At 38.9% G+C, this 23398-nt stretch overlaps 1 protein-coding gene across 8 annotated transcripts in view; it reads right to left on the bottom strand.

Annotated features, from left to right (window-relative positions):
- Window positions 1-23398, bottom strand: part of MAP2K5 (mitogen-activated protein kinase kinase 5) — a 195167-nt gene that overhangs the window by 89359 nt on the left and 82410 nt on the right. For all 8 annotated transcript variants that reach the window (XR_005226960.2, XM_037910006.2, XM_037910005.2 and 5 more), the window contains 4 exons: window positions 18986-19034; window positions 11662-11735; window positions 10678-10728; window positions 620-691 (listed from right to left, as the gene is read on the bottom strand). Coding sequence is in view for 7 of the 8 variants with exons in the window: in XM_037910006.2 (XP_037765934.1) it covers window positions 620-691; window positions 10678-10728; window positions 11662-11735; window positions 18986-19034 (246 nt within the window). In the remaining variant the exon portion in view is untranslated. The remainder of the gene's footprint in view (window positions 1-619; window positions 692-10677; window positions 10729-11661; window positions 11736-18985; window positions 19035-23398) is intronic.

The raw sequence follows: 23398 nt of genomic DNA, 5'->3' as shown, positions 1-23398 counted from the left end.
ATTTCTACCTGACCACATTCTACTTGCACAGCTTTGTTTCAGTGAGACACTTCTAGGTGTGAAACAACGAACATACATAAAAAGTTGATCTTTTGGTGACTACTCAATATTAAACACTATAGTTAATCAAATGGCGAGAAATCCATCCCATCTGGCACAAAGCTACAATTATCAGGCTGTCTGCAAGGAACTCCATTGCGGTTCAGAGATGGCATTTACCCAGCTCAGCCTCTGGATCTCCACAGCCCTATGATGGCCCACCCTTAGTGGGCGAGTCTGCACTGGCCTTTTCAGACCGGGTATAGAACAACCCTACCCCAGTGGCATGCAGGGAGTGTAGAGATGTCCTCCCAAGCCCACTCCACGTACCCTGATCCCCCCTCTCACTGCACAGCCCTACCAAAGGGCTTAATTAGTGCATACCGGCTTTCCTCACCTACATGGATTTGACCCGCTGAGAACGAATCCATTCTAGATACAGCGAAGAAACTTAGCAATGGCTAAGCTTATATACACAAATGGAACTTTGTTGTATAATAGGGAATATGTAAAAATAATTTGAATCTTAGATTCAGTTCTTTCAATGTGCCTATAAGAAAACGTATATATGTTTACATACCTCCATGAAGGAAATCCCTAAACTCCATACATCGGAATGAATCCCGTATTGTTCCCCTGAAATTCGTTCAGGCTGAAAGAAAGGAGGGGAAAAAATCTTGTTGAGTCTAGACAAACAAACATGCATATCCCTCCCTTGAAGGTTAGCCCTGGACAAATAAATTAGCTCAGAATTTTGCAGGAATCTTAAAATTCAATTTGTCTAATCTGGAAAATAATGAAGATAGACTCATAGATATTAAGGTCAGAAGGGACCATTATGATCATCTAGTCTGACCTCCTGCACAATGCAGGCCACAGAATCTCACCCACCCACTCCTGCAGTAAACCTCTCACCTGTGTCTGAGCTATTGAAGTCCTCAAATCATGGTTTAAAGACTTCAAGGTGCAGAGAATCCTCCAGCAAGTGACCCGTGCCCATGCTGCAGAGGAAGGCGAAAAACCCCCAGGGCCTCTTCCAATCTGCCCTGGAGGAAAATGCCTTCCTGACCCCAAATATGGCAATCAGCTGAACCCTGAGCATGTGGGCAAGATTCACCAGCCAGATACCCAGGAAAGAATTCTCTGTAGTAACTCAGATCCCACCCCATCTAACATCCTGAGTTCAGGAGCAGGATTACCCCTACTGGTTTACCTTGATAGCTTCGTTTTCTGCCAATAAGTAAATTGAGGTAAACCCACATTTCTTAATCTAGGACAGACTTATTTATCACCTTTACTTAGGCAAAGCTGTCTAGTCAAACATACTAGGTTAGTCATAAATATGACACACTTTATTTTTACCTGGGTTCTGCAGCTGGGCCAGGGGCTCTGTCCTGCTCATACATACCATCCTACATGGCCATGTATCTCATAAACTTAGTCCAGGCACAGATGCATTAGCCATCTTATTTCGCAAGAAAACCAGCAATGTGCAGCTGCACAACAAAGCACCATATCAGGTTCTAAGACTCCATCAATGGAACGGATTTACTTCTAGTCCAGAGTGAGAGGTAAGGTACACCATGAACAAAAATACTGAGTAAAGGAATTGAATAGGGGCATGAGGAAATTGAATTGGAATTCATTTGCAAATTGGATACAATTAACTTAGGCTTGAACAGAGACTGGGAGTGGCTAAGTCATTATGCAAGGTAACCTATTTCCCCTTGTTTTTTCCTACCCCCCCCGACATTCTTGTTAAACCCTGGATTTGTGCTGGAAATGGCCCACCTTGATTATCATGCACATTGTAAGGAGAGTGGTCACTTTAGATAAACTATTACCAGCAGGAGAGTGGGTTTGTGTGTGTGGGGGGGGGAGTTGGGAAATCCTGGATTTGTGCTGGAAATGGCCCAACTTGATTATCATACACATTGTAAGGAGAGTGATCACTTTAGATAAGCTATTACCAGCAGGAGAGTGGGGTGGGGGGAGGTATTTTTTCATGCTTTGTGTGTATAAAAAGATCTTCTACACTTTCCACAGTGTGCATCCGATGAAGTGAGCTGTAGCTCACGAAAGCTTATGCTCAGATAAATTGGTTAGTCTCTAAGGTGCCACAAGTACTCCTTTTCTTTTTGCGAATACAGACTAACACGGATGTTACTCTGAAACCTGTAATTAAACCAAGGTTACTTTAACAATTAGCAAGCTAATGCTTTAAAAGGGAATCACATGCTTAGCAATTTTCTTTTAAAACTCTTCAATTAATATAGTAAACAATAAACAAGATTTCACTCAAAACTATTAACAGCCCATTTACAGAAATACAAGAACACTGTAAAATGAAACAGCTAGTTTTTATCTGAAAGCTACAATTCAAGCTTTCCAAGGTCAAGTACAGTGTGAAATGCAACAATAAAAGGCTCCATGAGACTTCTCTCCCCGCTGTGCTATTAATTCACCTGTCTAGCTAACTACCTACAAACCACTGGCTGTATTTCTAGTCTCTAATAATCTAGAGACCTTTCCAGAAAACACATTCCCAAATTAGTGCCAGTCCAACGTGTTTGGGGATGTTTACTCTGCACTGCTAATCCCAGGTTGAGGGCTTTTATCACAGCATGAATGTTAAGTAAAGAAACACAGAGCTGTCTCCGTTATCTTTATGGATCACCATTCTAAATAGCTTTCCAGAATTACCATGCCAAAAAAGGCAGCTGGTGTCAGTCAGAATGCTTAGGTTATACTGAGCTATATACTTACAAAAAACAAGAATCTTATTACTGTGGCCACCAAGACAATCATTCATAAATACAGTTATCCAAGGACAGGTTTACATGAGAAAGGTTTCTGGTATGATAATGTGGGTTAGGGGTGTGATCTTTTAATGATATTTTTATACAGGCAAAAGCCATAGCATAGACAAAGTTATACTGGCCAAAAAGAGCTTTAGCCACTATCATAAAAATAAAGGGAAGGGTAACCACCTTTCTGTATACAGTGCTGTAAAATCTCTCCTGGCCAGAGGCAAAACCCTTTCACCTGTAAAGGGTTAAGAAGCTAAGATAACCTCACTGGCACCTGACCCAAAATGACCAATGAGGGGACAAGATACTTTCAAACCTGGGCCGGGGGGACAAAGGGTTTGTCTGTCTGTGTGATGCTTTTGCCGGGAACAGATCAGGAATGCAGCCTTACAACTCCTGTTAAGTTAGTAAGTAATCTAGCTAGAAAATGCATTAGATTTTCTTTTGTTTAATGGTTGGTAAAATACGCTGTGCTGGATGGAAGGTATATTCCTCTTTTTGTGTCTTTTTGTAACTTAAGGTTTTGCCTAGAGGGATTCTCTATGTTTTGAATCTGATTATCCTGTAAGGTATTTACCATCCCGATTTTACAGAGGTGATTCTTTTAGCTTTTCTTTAATTAAAATTCTTCTTTTAAGAACCTGATTGATTTTAAATTGTTCTTAAGATCCAAGGGTTTGGGTCTGTGTTCACCTGTACCAATTGGTGAGCATTCTTATCAAGCCTTCCCCAGGAAAGGGGGTGTAGGGCTTGGGGGGATATTTTGGGGGAAGACATCTCCAAGTGGGCTCTTTCCCTGTTCTTTGTTTAAAACGCTTGGTGGTGGCAGCCTACGGTTCAAGGACAAGGCAAAGTTTGTACCTTGGGGAAGTTTTTAACCTAAGCTGGTAAGAATAAGATTAGGGGGTCTTTCATGCAAGTCCCCACATCTGTACCCTAGAGTTCAGAGTGGGGGAGGAACCTTGACATGGTATTAGAGGTGGGATCATTTTGAACCAGAAGCACAGCAGGATTTTAAAAGGGTTTGTAAAAGGTGATTGCAGCTGTAGATTCTGTCTCTCTGCCTGGGGGACAGAGCAGCAGGCATAACAAAAGGATTTTTCTGTAGGCTGAGAATAGCTATCAGAGAAAACAGGTATCAGCAAACAGAGAAAACAGCAAAATTTTACAAGCCAGTTTTTTTTTGTTTTCTTTCTAACTCTCAGGTGTAAAGTTAGTTAAAAACAGAGAGGTTAGAATGACAGAAAGCAATACCTAACAGAAACTGGAATTAGCCAGATTTGAGTCTGAGGAAAGACAAAAGGAACATGAAAGATGGGTAAAACTCAGACAGATGGAGATTGAGGCACAAGCGGCCAAAGAAAAAGAAATGGAGGCTGCCCACAGGAGAGCTATGGAGGCAAAGGAAAGAAATGGAGGAGAGGGAAAAAGAGAGGAAGCATGCTGAGGAGGAGAAGGAAAAAGAATCACCTCTGTAAAATCAGGATGGTAAATACCTTACAGGATAATCAGATTCAAAACAGAGAGAATCCCTCTAGGCAAAACCTTAAGTCACAAAAAGACACAAAAAGAGGAATATATCTTCCCTCCAGCACAGCGTATTTTACCAGCCATTAAACAAAAGAAAATCTAATGCATTTTCTAGCTAGATTACTTACTAACTTAACAGGAGTTGTAAGGCTGCATTCCTGATCTGTTCCCAGCAAAAGCATCACACAGACAGACAAACCCTTTGTCCCCCCGGCCCAGGTTTGAAAGTATCTTGTCCCCTCATTGGTCATTTTGGGTCAGGTGCCAGCCAGGTTATCTTAGCTTCTTAACCCTTTACAGGTGAAAGAGTTTTGCCTCTGGCCAGGAGGGATTTTATAGCACTGTATACAGAAAGGTGGTTACCTTTCCCTTTATTTTTATGACAGCCACTATAACCTATTTAGTTCAGGGAACAAGTTATAAGCTATACTGGCAAAATGGCAAAGGGTACTATTTGCCGGTAGAAGCTGTCTTTACGCTAGCAGGGTTTGCCAGTATGGCTATACTAGCATGGCTATACAGGTACACCTTTTCTAGTATAGACTAGACCCTAGCCTTCAGTTAGCAGCTAAATCAGATAGGTAGTTTAATCTGGCCATTTTTATATTATTTACTTCTTTTTTATAACAGGTAAGGCTTTAAGGTAGTAAAATAATTTATATTTAGAAATACATGGCGTGTAGTGGCAAACAAGTAGGCAGGCCTTTAAACAGAAATGCTATATCCTCTGTTCCAGTATGGAAAAAATATAGAAAATAAGCTGAAAATAAAAACTGAAAGGTACATGCAGTAAAAACAAAATGTGAAATACGAAGATGAATCCTGAGCAAGGGGAGCGGGAAACAATGTGTGTCTTGGAAATTACTAGAGGTGATAAACATTTTTTCATCAAAGCTCTTTTACAAAATATTTTCCCACCTCCCAAACCAAAGCTTCTCACACAAAATTTATTTTGGTTGAAAGTTTTCATGTTTCAACAACGACAACAAAATCACAGAACAAAATATTTTTGTATGTTTGTTCTGATGGCAAAAATCCCACTCTTACTTTTTTACTTGCTGGTCTCTTCTTTTTCCCCCACTGGAAAATCGGTCGTGATTGGGAGTGAAGAGTGAATAATCGGAGTGAAAGTGTCCCCCCAAACCTCCAAAAATGTTTAAAAATGTGAATTTTGAAAAAAAATTCAAAACATGTTTAGAAAATTTTCATTGAAAAATTAAAAGTTTCGTATGAAATAAAAAAAAGTTCATTTCTTTTGAAAAATTTTCATGTAACATACTTACCTACTTTAATCACCTCTAGAATTTACCCTTCCAATACAGACAGCCAAATCAAACTTCTTGGTTTGGGTATTTGTCCATGTAGTCATGCAATTGAAAGCTAGGTTAGCTAAAAAGCTCCATGCAGGTTTCATAAGGCAGTTCTCACTTGACTACAGTTTACCATACAATTGAAACACTCTTATGACCCAAGGGAAGACAAAAACACTAAACAATTCTGCCATTCTTGATATCTTGAGGTAGCATTTCTGAGCCACTTTCAGACTTGGAGAGAATGTGGCCTGCCACAAGACAAGTGGTGCATCACTCATGATTACCTGTGATGGACATCTTGCAGTTGGATACCTAAAGCAGAGGTGTTTCTCCTCAACGATAATGGATATTACAGAGGCAGAAAGTTAGCTAATGAGAAAAATCTACTCTAATAAATGATTGGGGGGCTGGGGCACATGACTTACGAGGAGAGGCTGAGGGAACTGGGCTTACTTAGTCTGAGGAAGAGAAGAGTGAAGGGGGGATTTGATAGCAACCTTCAACTAAGGTTTGAAGGGGGGGTCCAAAGAGGATGGAGGTAGGCTGTTCTCAGTGGTGGCAGATGACAGAACAAGGAGCAATGGTCTCAAGTTGCAGTGGGTGAGGTCTGGGTTGGATATTAGGAAAAACTATTTCACTAGAAGGGTGGTGAAGCACTGGAATGGGCTACCTAGGGAGGTGGTGGAATCTCCTCCTTAGAGGTTTTTAAGACCCGGCTTGACAAAGCCCTGGCTGGGATGATTTAGTTGGGGTTTGTCCTGCTTTGAGCAGGGGGTTGGACTAGATGACCTCCTGAGGTCTCTTCCAACCCTAATCTTCTATGATTCTATAATAAATGCAAACTAACAAAGGAAATGAGAACATCTTAAATAAGAATAATAGTATATTTAAATAGAATAAATAAATAAAGTATAGCTATTTAAATGGAATATTTTAACAATACCCTCGGAAGCAGTGTCTGTTAGAGTTCTTTTAAGATCTACAGACTAGTAACTCAGCAACACAAGAGGCGCTCCTTTAACCATCAGGATACAAGAACTGAGACTCAGAGACTATGAATCCATGTATAGATCTTACGACTTTCATTTTCTAGGTCTATCTCTTAATACTACTTTATAACTGTTGCAGGTCCTCAGTGCAATGGCCAGAGCAGTAGTGTCCTTAGTGGGGAACATCTAGGGTGCACCTTGTCCATCTAAATCAAGGTAAAAAGTGTTACCCTGCATCCAGACTGGGAAAAAGGCTGAGGTTAGCTACATATTAGGTACCTTTGCCTATTTTTTTCTGGTCTAGATACCCTTCTACTTAGCAGTTGAAGAGGAGTTAGGGCACTTTCATTAAACATTCCAGATCTACATGCTAGATGTAAAATTAGGTTTCAGAGTAGCAGCCGTGTTAGTCTGTATTCGCAAAAAGAAAAGGAGTACTTGTGGCACCTTAGAGACTAACAAATTTATTTGAGCATAAGCTTTCGCGAGCTACAGCTCACTTCATAGGATGCATTCAGTGGAAAATACAGTGGGGAGATTTATATACACAGAGAACATGAAACAATGGGTGTTACCATACACACTGTAACCAGAGTGATCACTTAAGGTGAGCTATTACCAGCAGGAGGCCGGGGGGGAGGGGGAAAAAAGCCTTTTGTAGTGATAATCAAGGTGGGCCATTTCCAGCTGTTGACAAGAACGTCTGAGGAATAGTTCGGGAGTGGGGGGGGGGATAAACATGGGAAATAGTTTTACTTTGTGTAATGATCCATTCACTCCCAGTCTTTATTCAAGCCTAAGTTAATTGTATCCAGTTTGCAAATTAATTCCAATTCAGCAGTCTCTCCTTGGAGTCTGTTTTTGAAGTTTTTTTGTTGAAGAATTGCCACTTTTAGGTCTGTAATCGAGTGACCAAAGAGATTGAAGTATTCTCCGACTGGTTTTTGAATGTTATAATTCTTGACGTCTGATTTGTGTCCATTTATTCTTTTACGTAGAGACTGTCCAGTTTGACCAATGTACATGGCAGAGGGGCATTGCTGGCACATGATGGCATATATCACATTGGAAGATTTGCAGGCGAACGAGCCTCTGATAGTGTGGCTGATGTGATTAGACCCTATGATGGTGTCCCCTGAATAGATATGTGGACACAGTTGGCAACGGACTTTGTTGCAAGGATAGGTTCCTGGCTTAGTGGTTCTGTTGTGTGATATGTGGTTGCTGGTGAGTATCTGCTTCAGGTTGGGGGGCTGTCTGTAAGCAAGGACTGGCCTGTCTCCCGAGGTCTCTCAGAGTGATGGGTCGTCCTTCAGGATAGGTTGTAGATCTTTGATGACGCGTTGCAGAGGTTTTAGTTGGGGGCTGAAGGTGATGGCTAGTGGCGTTCTGTTATTTTCTTTGTTGGGCCTGTCCTGTAGTAGGTGACTTCTGGGCACTGCATTAAACTACTGGTGTATCTTTCTTAGAATCATTGAGCTTCGACAGTGCAAAAACTGTGGTCATGAGAGTTCAAAATTCACGGAATTATGCTATATACTGCACAGTATATGCAAATTTTTGAGTTTTCTAATACATAACATAGATGGTGAGTTTTTAAAGACATGGCATGGTTCATATCTGTCCATAAATCAAACTTCTTCAAACAATCCATGTCTGTGTTATGTATATAATTATTAATTATATACACATATCCTGTATTTTTGTATTTTATACATATGTTTCAATTGAATGACCAATTTTCAAGTAATGATTTATTTTGAGAGAGAGAGAGAGATTGATTTTGTGCCAGTAACCAAGAAGAGAAGCTTTGGTATCAAAATAGGACTACAAAACAAACCTGTGTGTGTCTGTGTGTGTGTCTGTGTGCGCGAATGCATGCAGACGCATGTGCGTGTGTGTGTTGTAAATTCCTTGGAGCAGAGTCCATGTTTTCTATCATGTATGTGAAGCAGGTGCACAAAATAGTTACATCTGCCCATCTACTTCCACGTTTCCAGCTGTCATGTAACACTGCTTTGTTTTGCAGTCATATTTTCGCACCAAAGCGTCTGTTCTTGCACACTGGTACAAAACACAAGCAATTTTATATTATCTTTTGGAGACTAAGGTATAAATTTGATGACTGGCAAAAACTCACTGAAGAAGCAAAGCAATTTTAATACATGATATCCGATCAAATATTTTATAGTTTGACTCTTCTCATTTTCAATTAACAGATGGACGCATCACATTCATCCATAAACAATAAGAAAAAAGCAATTTCTTTAACGTACACATGGGAAGGAGAACTGTAATCTGGATTTGTTCATTAAACGAATAATACAATTTAATTATCAGAGCTATTTAAAGCCACTCTAAGAATAAGCGCTGAGTTAGAGAAGTGGAGTCATTTGAAGGTTTTTTTTGTAATCACAGTATTTCCCTTTTTTTAGAGATTGGACCTGTAGCAATCAGCAGGCCTGGGTATCAAAAGTGATACATTTGACGTGTTTTACCTTTTCCCCACACCTAATATTCTGATCACACAGTGTAGTTTAAGGCTTGTTAGGATGGTGACATGATTGTTTCAGAGGCTGAATAATGTGCACCTCTTGGCTAGAAAAACACTTAGCAAATAAATGGACTCCCTGCTTGTTATCTGCTAACAAGTACATAAGAAAAAAAAATATATAAAAGCAATTAAAGGTCACAGATTTCTCCTCCTCCCTCCCATCTTCTGGAGTTTGAAAGGACAAATCCCAGGCATTTTGGACTACAGTATTGTTTGCAGATTGTCCTTTACCAAATGTAGGATCTATTTTTCTCATTTATTTTTAGATACAAGAGCCACGGTTTTTTTGGCCAAAACTACATTTTAAACACTAGACAAGGACTCCACTTAATTTTACATTCTCATCTGAAGTTTTCATACTCCACAAAATGGGTACATGAAACCATTCGTATGAACCTTGGCAAAGACAAACGTGTGGTAGCTTTTGCTGTATTCTCTCAATATTATTTATGCCACCACTTTATTTATTTAATTTTAAACCAAGTGTTTCCAATGGGACTAGTGTCACTTGCCACTTAACAGGTATGGTAAAATGGTAGAATCCAATCTGTCAAACCTATGACAGAAGTCCCCAGAAAGAGATATTGTAAAAGTTTGTTAATCTGATTTAATAGGAATGGAAATATATATATTATTCTGTAGACAGAACATACAAGTAATCTCATCATGGCATGCAAAATTTCTTGGTTAAGTAATAGATGAAACGTACTGATTAAATGGATAAACATTGCATGGAAGTGACAAACACTAAAAACATGCAAGTTAATAGTCTAATGGTATAATACTTTCTGTGTTGTCTAATGATTTCCTGTATGACAAAAACAATGTATGTCATTGGGGTTAACTAAGGTGGGGGCTCCAACTTTGCACTTTCACCCGAACACATTTTGCAAACATTTTCAAATTGAACTATGAATAGATCTGATAGAAAGTGTTTTAGGCAAGCAAAGCACTTAAGCACATGTTTAGATTCACTGAAGTCAATGAGACTTAAGTACATGCTTAAATGTTTGCTAAAGTGAAGCCTCAGAGTGGTTTTCAAACTGTGAGCAACAATGGACCATGGGTGATCCGCCAAGCACATGCTGGCTACTCCTGGAGAGCTAGCTGTTTATATTGTATTGGCTCTCCTCTTTGTTCCAAGCTGTTATATTGCATTTGAGACAACTATAAATACATTAAAGAAATACTTTCCCAATACTACTTTTCCTTATCAGCAATTGCTGTAGCTGTTACAGAGATGCTGTGTGATCACAAGTAGGAGGGGAGTTAGTCTGTGTGATGGTGAATGGGAGCAGTTTCCATGGGACATACTCTATTAAGATGCAGATAGGAAGAAATCAGAGAAAACCCCTGATCTAAAAATATATGCTTCATCATACAGAACAAAGCAGCATACGCAGACTTCTTTTGAAATGTTATTTCTGCATGAATTTACTTACCGCCATATAAGCATTTGTTCCAACATACGTCTTGGCTATAGAATTCACCAGCTATCAGACAAAACAGTCTGTTAGAACAATATAAAGATAATGTGGAAATAAAATGGGCAATTATTCCTCATTTAACCTACAATAATCATTTCTATAAATCAACTAAAAATTATGTAAAAGGGAACAAATTTATCTACAAAGGCATTAAAAATGATTAAATCTGTCTTTTCTTTTGAATGTGAGTTCCAATTTAAAACAAGCACTGCATTACAGTTTATAGCAGATAACCTTAAACAATTCCGTTAAACAGGATGCTTATAGCTTTAGTACCCCCAAAGTAGTCTGATATAAAAAGTCAATTTGAAGTAGGATTGAACACACTCATTTTTCAGTCAGCTGGCTCAAGATGTGAATAAAGCCACATTCATTACTAGAACGCAATGAGCACTAAATACGCTGGAGGGACAACAGACTTTGACAACTTATAATACAACGCTGACCTTCTCTTTGGTCCTCATGTTTGGCTGAGAGAAAAGGTGGCTGCAATTCAAATCAACATCACAGCAAGCTCATGGGTCACTATCACTGAGGTTCTCCAGGGAGGCCCAAAATGGAAATTAATTAAAATTTGTGCTGCACATTGTAAAGGCCCAACACTATTGTTGCTACCAATATTAATTTTTATTGTGGGCCAGTTGGGCTCCCCAGACACATCTCCCACTCTGCCCTCTCTTTTGTCTGGCCAAAACGCTTTCATATCGAAGCTGCATATCAATGAAGTTTGCTATTCGTAAGTAGTAATTACAATATCAGCAGTTTTTACTGTCATTAAACAATGAACAATCATATTCTGATGAAGGAAAGTCGCTTGGAGATTACAAATGAATAACACTCTCCCAGCAGAGGAGAGTTTGCTGCGGGCCTGTTTGTCTTGTAGCCAGGTGATTTCTATTTTAGAAAAAAGAGCAGGCAAATAGCTAAGGGAGGGGATACCTGTGTGCTAACCCCAAAGTCGCACAGCTTCACCTGTCCTCGTGTGTTCACCAGCATATTAGAGGGTTTCACATCTGTTAAAGAGGGACAAAAGAGGGCTTTCAAATAAATTATTCTGGGTATGCAATTTTTATATAAAGACATATATGCATCTAGTCGTGACAGGTTTTTAATCGCAAATATTTCAAACAGACATTTTAAATTCAATCTCTTTGATCTGTAACACTCTCTAGCATTGCACTACTTCCTCACCGAGGTTGGATTCCAATAATTTAAACGTACATTCTATTCTAACCCTCTTATAAACCTTATATTGATCTTCTTGTAATCGTCTCTGTTCAACTGCTTGGATTTCAAGTAGTGGTAACAAGATTTAAAAAAAAAATATTATACACACACACAGACTATTGTTACACACACATACATATTATACACCCCCCACATATAACATGGGCATACTCATACACACTGACATAAATATATACACATCAGATACACTCGCAGAATCTAGCCCCGATTCTACAGCCAGATCCAAACAAGGTGGACCTATGTGCCTACACAGAGCCCTACTGAAGTAAACGTGGCTCTACCTGCATGGATCCTATTACACTCCTCCCATGATCTCAGTGCTGTCACATAAATGAACCGCCACAATCCTATCAAAGTGGACTGTTAATCCCACTCTAACAAATAAATACACCAATGATCATCATAAAATAAGACCCCCTCAGTGCAGAGATTATAATGTTGACACTCTGTGACATGAAATAGAAGTAGGTAAGATTATGTTGCATACTGTATATTCTATCTGTAGACAGACTTCTAATTGTTTCCTGTAACTGATCAAATGTAGTGCAGATCTTTCCCTTCCAGGGATGCTGACCAGAATACATGATAAAGAGCTTGATGCAGCTCTGACCAACAATTTGCAGAGATCAGAGTATGGCGGATGGGTCTAATGACTGCTTTCTCATGGCATTATGAATTGAAAGTAATAGCTTGTGTCTTTGCCTTCTTTAAAAGTGAACTGTAGTTGGGTGCAGATGGATGAAAACCAACTACGAGAGAACCTAATTTTGTTTATCATTAACTTTGGCTTTGTTTGGCAGATGTTTTCTGGGTATCACAGGAGCTTGCTTAATTTGTCTTTGTAATGTAAAGTATAGAACTTCAATTAACAAGCTGATTAAATGCTCTGATGTCTGGGGCAAAAAGAAAGCTCATTTTCTTAAAAGGGTGGGCGCCTTCAATAATTTGGTCATGTCCTCCGTGTTCCAAGATCATAGTAATACAATGAGTGTATTTGTAATCTCTACTCCTGATACCCAAAACACAAAATCACCATCATGTATCTCCATCATGTCACAGCTTCAAGGACACAGAGCCTATTTCACATAACCCTTATTTCCACTGTATAGATTCAGTTTGCCTGTAACACTTTTAATGATTTCTCACCAACCTCACCAGTAGGTGAGACAAAAGACTGATTTAAAACTATCCATGCAGTCGGAAGAACCTCAGCGCTCTTTCAACCAACATTTTAAAATACATTATTTTCTAATACAAATTTTGGGAAGACTCAAGTATTGTCTGTTTGTAGCAATCTATTAAACTGTAAACAACTCTCTACTGCTGGGTGACCATTCTCAATTTAAGTGGACCTGGAGTGTCACCAGCATGTCTCCATTATGAATGTCTAAGAAGAAGAGTACAGCAGCCATAGGCTGCACAATAATCCTATTCATTATGTTTAACTGTCTTCTGAAAATGTGTCAGCAGATACATCTACCTAGTTATTACGTCTGCATTGCATTCTAATGAGCTAAACAGCAGGTACAATTAAATATGCAAAATATGCTGACATTTTGCATTACAAATTAATCTGTTTACAGCAGGAATGCATTTAAAGGAAAATTGCAGTGAAACACGAAGTCCCTACATCTAATTGCAGAGTAAAGCCAATGCTTCCAAAACAGTTGTAGATATTTTAAAAAGGATAATTAACAATAAAACAAGCACAGTAACTATCTTGACAAGGTCAGACTGAATTCTTGGGAGAGGTCCCTAGCTCTGAGTCTGTGAGCAATACGGTGTACAGATGATTGTAACTGGCCAGCCAGCCACCTGCTACTGATGCACCTTAAGTTCACAATACTCCTTTCCCCACTTTCCTCATATCTGACACCTGCACAATACAACCTGAGAGAAGGGACACAGAGCAGCAGCTGGGAGGATGTGTGAGATATCCAAGAGTCATGCTAGGGAAAGTGTGGTCCACATGATTACGTGAGGATCCAAGAGTTCTGGAGGCTCTCAGGCCATTAGAGTCTCAATCTAACCGCATATTTTTACCAAACACAGTACAAAGATTGGATTTGTAATACAACAGTGGTTAAACAATGGCAACATTCATGTATTTTATACACAGAGAGCCAAACCCTCAGTCCCTCCAGTATCAATGGCAAAGTTCCCATTGATTTCAACAGGACTAGGCTTTGCCTCTTAGACTGAACTTCAGCTTAGTCAGGAGAAGGAAGTCAGCAACCCTCCCCACCCTTGCTGCATTCACAGCATCTAGTTATTTTGCAAGGCACCTAAAAACACTGCCCTTCTCTGCTCTGAATTATGGGAACCTCTTCCAGGCATTAGGTTTATACCTGGGAAGGAGGAGGAACACAGCAGCTCTCTCTGAGAAACACCTGTCCCACAGTGTGAGGGAGATACTAGGTTTAAGCTACATTCTTCTTCAATAACATTTTTACTAAGGGCTTGACTGTAGATGTGCCATGGGCCAAGGATAAGGGACAATGCATTGTTACACTGCCCCAGGAGCAGATCAGGGGGGAGACTGTGACTCAGAGTCATATTCTCCCTCCCAGTTCCCCTGACTACTCCCTCTCCAGAGCAAATTGTGCTGGGTCTGTAACCAGCGCAACACACGTTGTCCAGTGCAGCAGTGCTGGCCAGCCCATTTGGGAGCCAGAGCCAAGGTTCCACCCCGTCCACACCGTGTTTCATTCATCTGCGTGAGTGGAGGATGTAGGGTTCTGCACAGTCCATTTCCCCCTTCCATGCTGCTACCTGTGATGTGGCCCTACAGAATGTTAAATATTAACAGCTGTAATTAAGCACTTGACCCTGAAGTCTTTCTGCTGGTAAAACTCAAAAAATCAGGGATTTGTCTGTCTCGGCACTGAACAATCATGCCCTAAGTAGGTTAAAGACTGTTGTAGTCAAACTAGACAACCATTTCCCTTCAAAGTGGTTATTTTAAGACTACAATAAATGGAATATTTAGACAAATAATTGCCATAAAGCTCACTGGCCCAGAGATCTCCCAGGAACAAAAAGGGGATAATCATGGGAGAGAATTTCATTTAATGAGGTATCACATATTCGAAATGGGAGAGGGGGGAACTCACACAATCAGTAAATTATTCTTTTTATTTTTTAAATCACTTCAGTTCATAGGTTAAAATTTGTTTTTAGAAAAACAAATGTGCATAAATAATGTTATCCTGCACCATCTGCTTGTCATTAATATTACGGTTTAGAAGTGGAAGAATTTAAACAATAGCCAAAAGGGGTCCTAAGAACATAAGAACAGACACACTGGGTCAGACCAATGGACCATCATCTAGCCTAGATCCTGTCTTCCGACAGTGGCCAATGCCAGGTGCCCCAGAGGGAATGAACAGAACAGGTAATCATCAAGTGATCCATCCTGTCACCCATTCCCAGCTGCTGGCTAACAGAGGCAAGGGACGCCATTGATGGGCCTATCCTCCATGAACTTATCTAGTTCTTTTTTGAACCCTGTTATAGTCCCATCTCTAGTGCTTGCTTAATACATATGATTTGTACGAAGCATCATTATGGAGGATGAAGACATTCTATTTATGCTGCAGCTACCTAAGCTGTTTCACCTTTCTGTAGACAAATGGGACACACGTGCTCTTACTTACCAGTTAACAGAACTGTCAGAGGGTCAGGAATCTGAATACTGAACATTTAGTCATCTTATTCAAAAGTAAATTAGTATTAAATCAAAAGTAGATTAATTATTTTGAATAAAATGGATCTGTAAAAAATAGTATCTTGTCTTTTATTGCCTTTGACAAATACAATACTCTAAAGGTCAAGGAAGATGAGCAGTGCAAAAACACTTTTTAGCTATGGACAGCTCTGAGTACATTACTTATAACAACAATGAAGCAGATGAAACAAAAATATTCTTTCTGCGCTGACCTTAGTCTACTTCATTCAGAGACCATGTTTTTTTCCTAAACTTGAGTGGCATGTGAGTGTGCATATTGATACTTGATATATCTGTTAGGCATCAGTGTACATGGTGAAAGAGCCATTTAATTGATCTAAGCTAGCAAAAGAAAAAACCGCACATGATCCAACATGCACATGATCCTAAACTGGGTAGTAGCCTCTATTCTACAAGTCTTGCTGGTTTCTTTGGCAATGTCGAGCCAAAATTCATGTAACTGCTGGACGATGTAGTCTGTCATTATGCATAGTGTTAGTGCTATGCACTAGTGACAGGGACTGGAGACCAGCATTTAGGGTTTGGTGTTATTCAGTTTCCAAATGTAGGTAAGGAACTAAACAAATTTTTATTTTAATATTTGTTATGAATAACTGTACATATTGCCTGGAAAGGGTGAGCTCTGGAGTCAGGATACACCTTGCTTGCCCCTGGAGACTTGGTACGCACGCACACACAGTCACTAGGCTCATATATCCAGAAAGTGGAAGATTGAGTTCAGATCTAAACTTGTAAAGTTAGATTTTACTGCCCAATTTATTTACACGTGCTATTTGCTAAAATGTTGCACCATTAGATGTATCTACTGGTAAACTGAGGCACAAGCAAGTTAAGAAACTTGTGCACACTCATTCTGAGTCAGTAGGAGAATCAGAAACAAAAACCAGGAATCTAATTACTGGTCTCCTCTTTTTACCATTGCAGTATTCTGGGTAAGACTTTCAAATGGACTTAAGTCCCATTTTCAAAAGTTGCTAAGTCACTTAGGCACTGCTGAAAATTTTATCTAATGTATCCAGATTAAGGATTTGGAATGAGTGCTCAAATTGGAAGGTCTTGCTCACCTTCTAGATAACATTATAATACTACAGTAGAAGGGATATAACAATCAGACATGTATGTTGTCTGTATAGATAAAAACACATGCATGAAATATATATACACAAAAACATACTCTTGTAATATTTTACTGTGTGCACTTCTCCTTAATGAGCATGCTTTATCAGAGAAAAAAGAAATACCATTTGGATATAATGTATAAGCACTATACTTTATTCTTGAACTTAATGGACTTGGCTTCCTCTTTCTGCAAACTTTGACTTTGTGCAAAATTAGACCAGTTTGATTGCTAATTCTGTGTTAAAGCTAAGTTCATTTCTCATTACCCTTCCATTTCTATTCTTTATCCTGAGGGGAAGAGAGAGCAGCTATCATTGGGCCATTCTCACATCTTCCAAAGCAGTGGTATAGGTGTTAATCTTTTGTTTACGTTTGATGTGGGTAAGGACGACTATGACTACAGCTTTAGGTTTATTAATATGCAGAACTACCACCTCATTAATCACAAGGTATGTTTTGAAGTTAAGCTGCAATATTTGTTGAAATGTCTGATCTGGAATAAAAGACTTTCTCCCTATTTGTTTCCTTTGCTTTTATCCACCCTCTAGTCAGAAACTGCCATGTTTGCTGCACCGTATTATACAACTTTTTCATGAGGACCACTTCTCCACCTTGATTATCACCACTGTGGAATTTTTTGACTCATTAGTCCATAAGAGCTTTCTATGCAGTACATTTTACACACGATAGCAAAGAAGTCAAGGTTACATTTTCTTCCATTTGCCTAATGCATTAAATCCTATATATAGCTACACATGACCAGTGAAAAATAAATATGCATTCTGATTTGCACTTCATTACTCTGTAAGCATCTGAACAGACATAGGATGTGGGCGCATGCACGCCCACATGCACGTACGTGTTTATTTAAAACCAAAGTCCCTTGAGGGAACACTGCTGGACACTGTGATGTTACTTAGCCTCCCATGTGATGTTTTATAGCTTAGTTTTCAGTTTGAGCAAACTAGGAACAGGTGTAGCACAGAAAAAACAAACTGAGAAGTTAGGATTGCAAATCTGATTAACAATAACAAGAGCTGAAAATTCACAAATTCTAAGAACCGGGCTGGAATTTTATTATTATTTCTATTGCACCTCAAAGCTAGGGTTCCATTTGCTAAGCACATACAAACATATCAACAAAGAGATGGGCCCTGCCCACATTTACAATGTGAATTCAAAGTTCCTGTTTAAAGCAGAAACTCTGAATTTAGACTACTCATTTCTCCCCAAGTTGATACTTTCTCTTATCCGCCTTTTAATCACAAATAATGTCTGCTACTGTATCCTCCAACTGTGCACCAGGACTGAGTGAGCAGATGGGTTAAATTAAGCAGTACTGTTAGCAACATTAAGATCTGTAGCTGTTACTTTCAGACACTTTGGTACCATTATAAATGCAGAGTTTTCTTCTTGTTTGCCAAAATACTTACTTAACCCTTTCCTTGTTCTCTAACAGATGTATCCTCAGCATCTGCCATAGTTTGGCAAGTGATTCTCTGTTTTTGAAAGAGCTGGTACATATGGATCAATTTAGCCATATCATCTATATTACTAAGAAAATCTAAAAGTCACAAATAGGTGAAAATTTAAGAGAAGCAAAAATTTACTTGAGGAATAAGGATAGGGCTTTATACTGAGAATGGTTTCAACTTTGCTTACGTAGATTTTAAAAGTTACACTTCTTTGTCCTTTAAAATAGTAGTGTAGGGGTAATGAGCCAAATATTTATGTGCCTAAAGATGCAGGTGAGTACCCTAGTCAGATGATCAAAAGTGCCTAATTAGGTTAGGTATCTAACTCCTATTGAATTCAATGGGAGTTAAGTGCCTAACTTGCTTAGGCACTTCTGAAAATCCCACTAGGCACCTATCTGCATCTTTAGGCACCTAAATACTTTGGAAAATCTGGTTCAGTCTGTCTACCTTTTTGTTTGGGTGGGGGAGAAACAGAGAGAAGAGGCAGGCAATAAAAATCCACAACCAGAGAATGTGAAAGGCTACTGAGTAAAATTAATCCCTGGCATAACTCCACTGATGTCAGCAGCATCACAGGGCTTAGTGTGGCCCACTGTCTTTGTAAAAAGCTGCACTGAACCAGAAAGTATGATATTCACTTAGAAAACAAAAGAACAAATCTGTCACTCACCTCTGTGTAAAATCTTTAAACTCCATAAATAGGTAAGGCCTTTAACAACCTGCATACAAGAGAAACAATACATAATAAAAATTTCTAATGGGGAACTATACGCATTTCAGTTGGATTTTATTCTTAACGATTTGGGTTGCAAGTGCAAGAAGCAAGATTGAAAAATAGGTCTATTCCAGTTTACCCCATGTTTTTATGGTTGTTTTAGCTGCATTGTCCAGTAGTCACCCTGAATATCAAGTCCAACTTTATCTCTTGGTTTATTAAGAATACTTTCATTAATTCCTGAGTGTTATTAATTTCACATGAAGAAGTTCATTACAGTTTTAGCTGAAATAAATATGGGGTAATGTCTAAAATAGACAGCTTAGTCTTCAGAGAATATATTTAGGGGCCAAATTTGGTCCAAATAGCAAATGTAGATCTTTCCCCAATCTTGTAAATCAAGTTCTGTTTATTTGTTTGTTTTAAAGTAAGAGGATGGAAATTTTCCTCAGACAACTATTCTAAGCAGAGGACTGAGTGCATGCCCTGACTGTGGATTTAACCCACTTGCAATTGTATTCCTTTTGGGCCAATTATCTCTTTCCGTTAAAGTAACATGCAGCATTTTTCACTGTAAAAGGCCATTTTCAGGCCTATGCATTTCCAAAGTTGCTCCAGCTATTTTAAGGAGAGATATCAGTGGTTCAAACTATTAACAATACATCATCAACAAATAAGCTTATTTTCTGTTCATTTGTCTCCACTCCTACAGCTTGGCATTGGTTAAAGCTTATTGAGCAAAAACCTATATGTAAATGGCATAAAAATGGTGGTAGAATACGTAGCCTTGCTTTGTCTTCCTTTTTAAATTAAAGTTGTTGGCACATGACATTAACATTCTACAACATTGAGGGTCTATAATATAAACTTCATGTCAGTTTTAGAAATTAGAATCAAATCCTCTCGAGACGAAAACCTGTTGTGGAAGACCCTGTGCAAGGGCTCAGTCTTGCAAGGTGGTGAGTAGAGCGGAGTCTGATTTGAACCCAAACACGTTTTTTCAATATTTTTGTCAAATCAGAAAACTCAAAAAATAAAAAACCCTGAGCCAACTCAAGACCTTTTGGCTGACTTGAAGCAACTCCCTCACCCCCACCCCGTTTTTCAATTCAGCTTTACTCAAACATTTTCTGAGATATGACATGCGTTTCAATCAACGTTCCATAGGGCATTGTGCATACACCAAGTCTACATTCCTCAAACTGACACCTCACGATGCTTCCATACATGGAATATTTACATATGTTTATTTCAAATCTAGCAGCAAGATAACCATTAGTTCTGAGATGCACCAAGCATTATCATTTATTTTCCATCCTATTTCTTTCTTTCCTAGGATTACATTCAGAATAGTCTATGACTATACAGACTGTTCAATCAACGGCACAGGAACGCAATCCCGTACTACAGGTTACCTAGAAATAGGCTCTTCTCCCTAGATTTTGTAAAGCTATCCCAATAAATAACAAAGTAATTAAAGGTTTAACCCCCCAAATAATGTAACTTCTTGCCTTCTGCCACCACCAAGGTTTTTTCCTGATCTGCTTTTTCCAGCAGCTCGAGATCTATAAGATCATCTAATAAATCTGATTCTAGTTTTGCACACTTTTCTTCTCCAGAACATTTCTGCTGTGTCAGCCAATTATTTTTATTGCAAAATTTTTCCTACAAAATTTGCTGTCGACAATGACATTCCACTCATTTTCCTGACTGAGGTAGGTCTTTTTGTCCAGTACATTCCTGAACAACAGGCCATTTTAGATGTACTGGAAAGTGACAGGAGTTCCTCATGCAGAACAATGAAAATTCTTTTTAGCCATTAAGGAGGTTGAAATAAAATTAAATTGTTTCTGTTGAAGTGAATGACTCAAACTTTACAAAAGTCAAAATTGTTACATGGCATGTAAAGGCATAAGATTATATTAATTTTCAGTCTTCCTATTGGATTAGAAGATCGTTCTGAAATCTCATTCATTCAGTAAGCAAAATAATGTAAGTGGAACCTGAACCTCTTTTGTATACTGAATAATGATTTTGGATCCCTACTAAATTGCTCTAGTCTAGATGGCACCTTCAGAGTGCTAAACTTGCATCCCTAGTTCCAAGTGCCTCATGGCCTCAGATGGTAATTACCATCACAAAGAGCCTTAATCATAGTCCATATATCCCCCTCAGTGTGGCCTTGTTCACTTTAGCCTTTCAAAAAGCAAAACAGCTGAATTCTATTTACACATTGTTTCAAAAATTGCTAGAATTATAGCAATACTAAAAAAAATAAGGAATGGCATTTCAGTCATTCTCTCACTTCCCCAACAAAAATAGTTTTGCATACAGTAAGCTATTCTCTTCATTAAACATATATTCAGACAATTTAAAATCTTGAAAAATACTTTAAACAAGTTCCATAATGAATTTTGAACATTTACATGTACAGGAATAAAGCAAACATTTGCTAGGGAAAATAATCAACAGCTGTGAGTTATTATACATCTCTTTATTAAAGCACACACACCACATAAGTGGTTATAAAAAGCTTGCTATTAAACAAACTATCACATTCAGATTATCTGTGCAACAGAGTACATGAAAATTCAAGGAGTTTTTTTATGTAAGCTATGTTTTAAAGCTACAGAATAAAGAAAATGAGCATAAATTATTGTCATTCATTGAAACACTAAAACATACATTAAAGGAGATGCCCTTTTCCTATTAAGGATGAACATTTTGATTATTAAGCATTATTCTAAAAAGATGCCAGCATAGAGTATCTTTTGATTGAACATCTAGGAGGTATTATTGGTATTCAGTAAAGTAGGTTTTGCAACCATGACTTGACAAAGCCTTGACACAAAAAGTACTTCTACCTGCTGTCAGTCACTCACTCTCTTGACAGTTCAAGTGCACATCCATTCAGGGAGAACTTCAATCAACATTAGCACTAAAAATACAGTGCACAATGTCACTAATTCAGAAATGGAAGTGGAGATAAATGTGTGGAGTGGCAAGCAAAGGTAGAATAGTATCAACCATAGAGATGCCTGAAAGCATACACAGTGTAGTAGAAAATTGTTTAGCAAGATGGAGTAAGCCTGCCTCTTTCAGGGTTCTCATATTTTCTTTTTCCCATGGAAAAAGCACTAGCCATTCACTAAATAAAGTGAATAATACAGTAAACAGAAAAAGGTTCCCTTCTCATCAAGGCTGCGTTGGGCAGAATGATCCAGAATTTTGTGATGGCATCAGAGACAGCTCTCTCCTCCCGAGGCTCACTTCTGGCAGCTTCCGCCATTCTCTCTCACTGCTTTCCTTCAACTAAACACCATCTGTCTTCTCTATGAGACACCTCTCTTTCGTGGAGTCTTTATTCGGATTCCTCCCACTACCCTGCCCCTTCTCCACCACTCTCTCATTCTTACTGTATCTTATTTCATCCACAGTAAATAACTAAAACTGAAAAAAGTCCAGTATTTGACAAGGCAGAACTTCTTTAGGAAAGAAAAGAATGGACTTGATAATGGACTCGATAATGGACTCTTGCGGGATCAATTTGAGTCAAAGGAGTCTGGTGCTCCTCACTTCTCCCTGAACAGTGTAACATGATGTTTGGATGGTTGGGCAGGAGTAACAATGAAAGGAAACTGTAGACGGTATACAGAACAGTGCCAATAATATTTTTACTTAATCTGTATATAAGTGCAAGGGTTTGGTATTTCCCAGTCTATTTCCCAGTGGACAAGTGTCCACACCAGAAAGGGCACCACTGCAACTGGCCTCAACCGGTAATACTTGGCAGTCTCAGCAGACTTATTCTCTCAGCCGTAGAGATGATCATGCCACGTCGGGGACTAGTCACATCGGAAGGAGACAGTATGTGTAAGGCTACACAGTTGCTACCCTAATGCACCTGTATTATGGATACCTACTAAGTATTTCTACCAAATACATCACGGTGATATCTGTGACCCTTACAAGAAAATAAGTTCCTATCCCTTCCCTTCTTACTCTGGCTCTGGATAGCACCTTTGACCCTGTGGAGCACGGGTGCCATGGAAGGTCCTGGTTGCCAAGAGACAATCCCACAAGTAGCTCAGTAGATTAAGACATGCACTTGAACGTGACTCACGTTCAATGGAGCGAGCAGAGCACAGGGGTAACATATTCTTTTCTAATGGTAAAAAGAAAAGGAGGACTTGTCGCACCTTAGAGACTAACCAATTTATTTGAGCATAAGCTTTCGTGAGCTACAGCTCACTTCATCGGATGCATACTGTGGAAAATACAGAAGATGTTTGTTTTTATACACACAAATCATGAAAAAATGGGTGTTTATCACTACAAAAAGTTTTCTCTCCCCCCACCCCACTCTCC

This window comes from Chelonia mydas, chromosome 10 (genome assembly GCF_015237465.2).
Source record: "Chelonia mydas isolate rCheMyd1 chromosome 10, rCheMyd1.pri.v2, whole genome shotgun sequence".
NCBI lineage: Eukaryota > Metazoa > Chordata > Testudines > Cheloniidae > Chelonia > Chelonia mydas.
The sequence above is the reverse complement of the archived record's forward strand: the minus strand, read 5'-3'. Positions and strand labels throughout refer to the sequence as shown.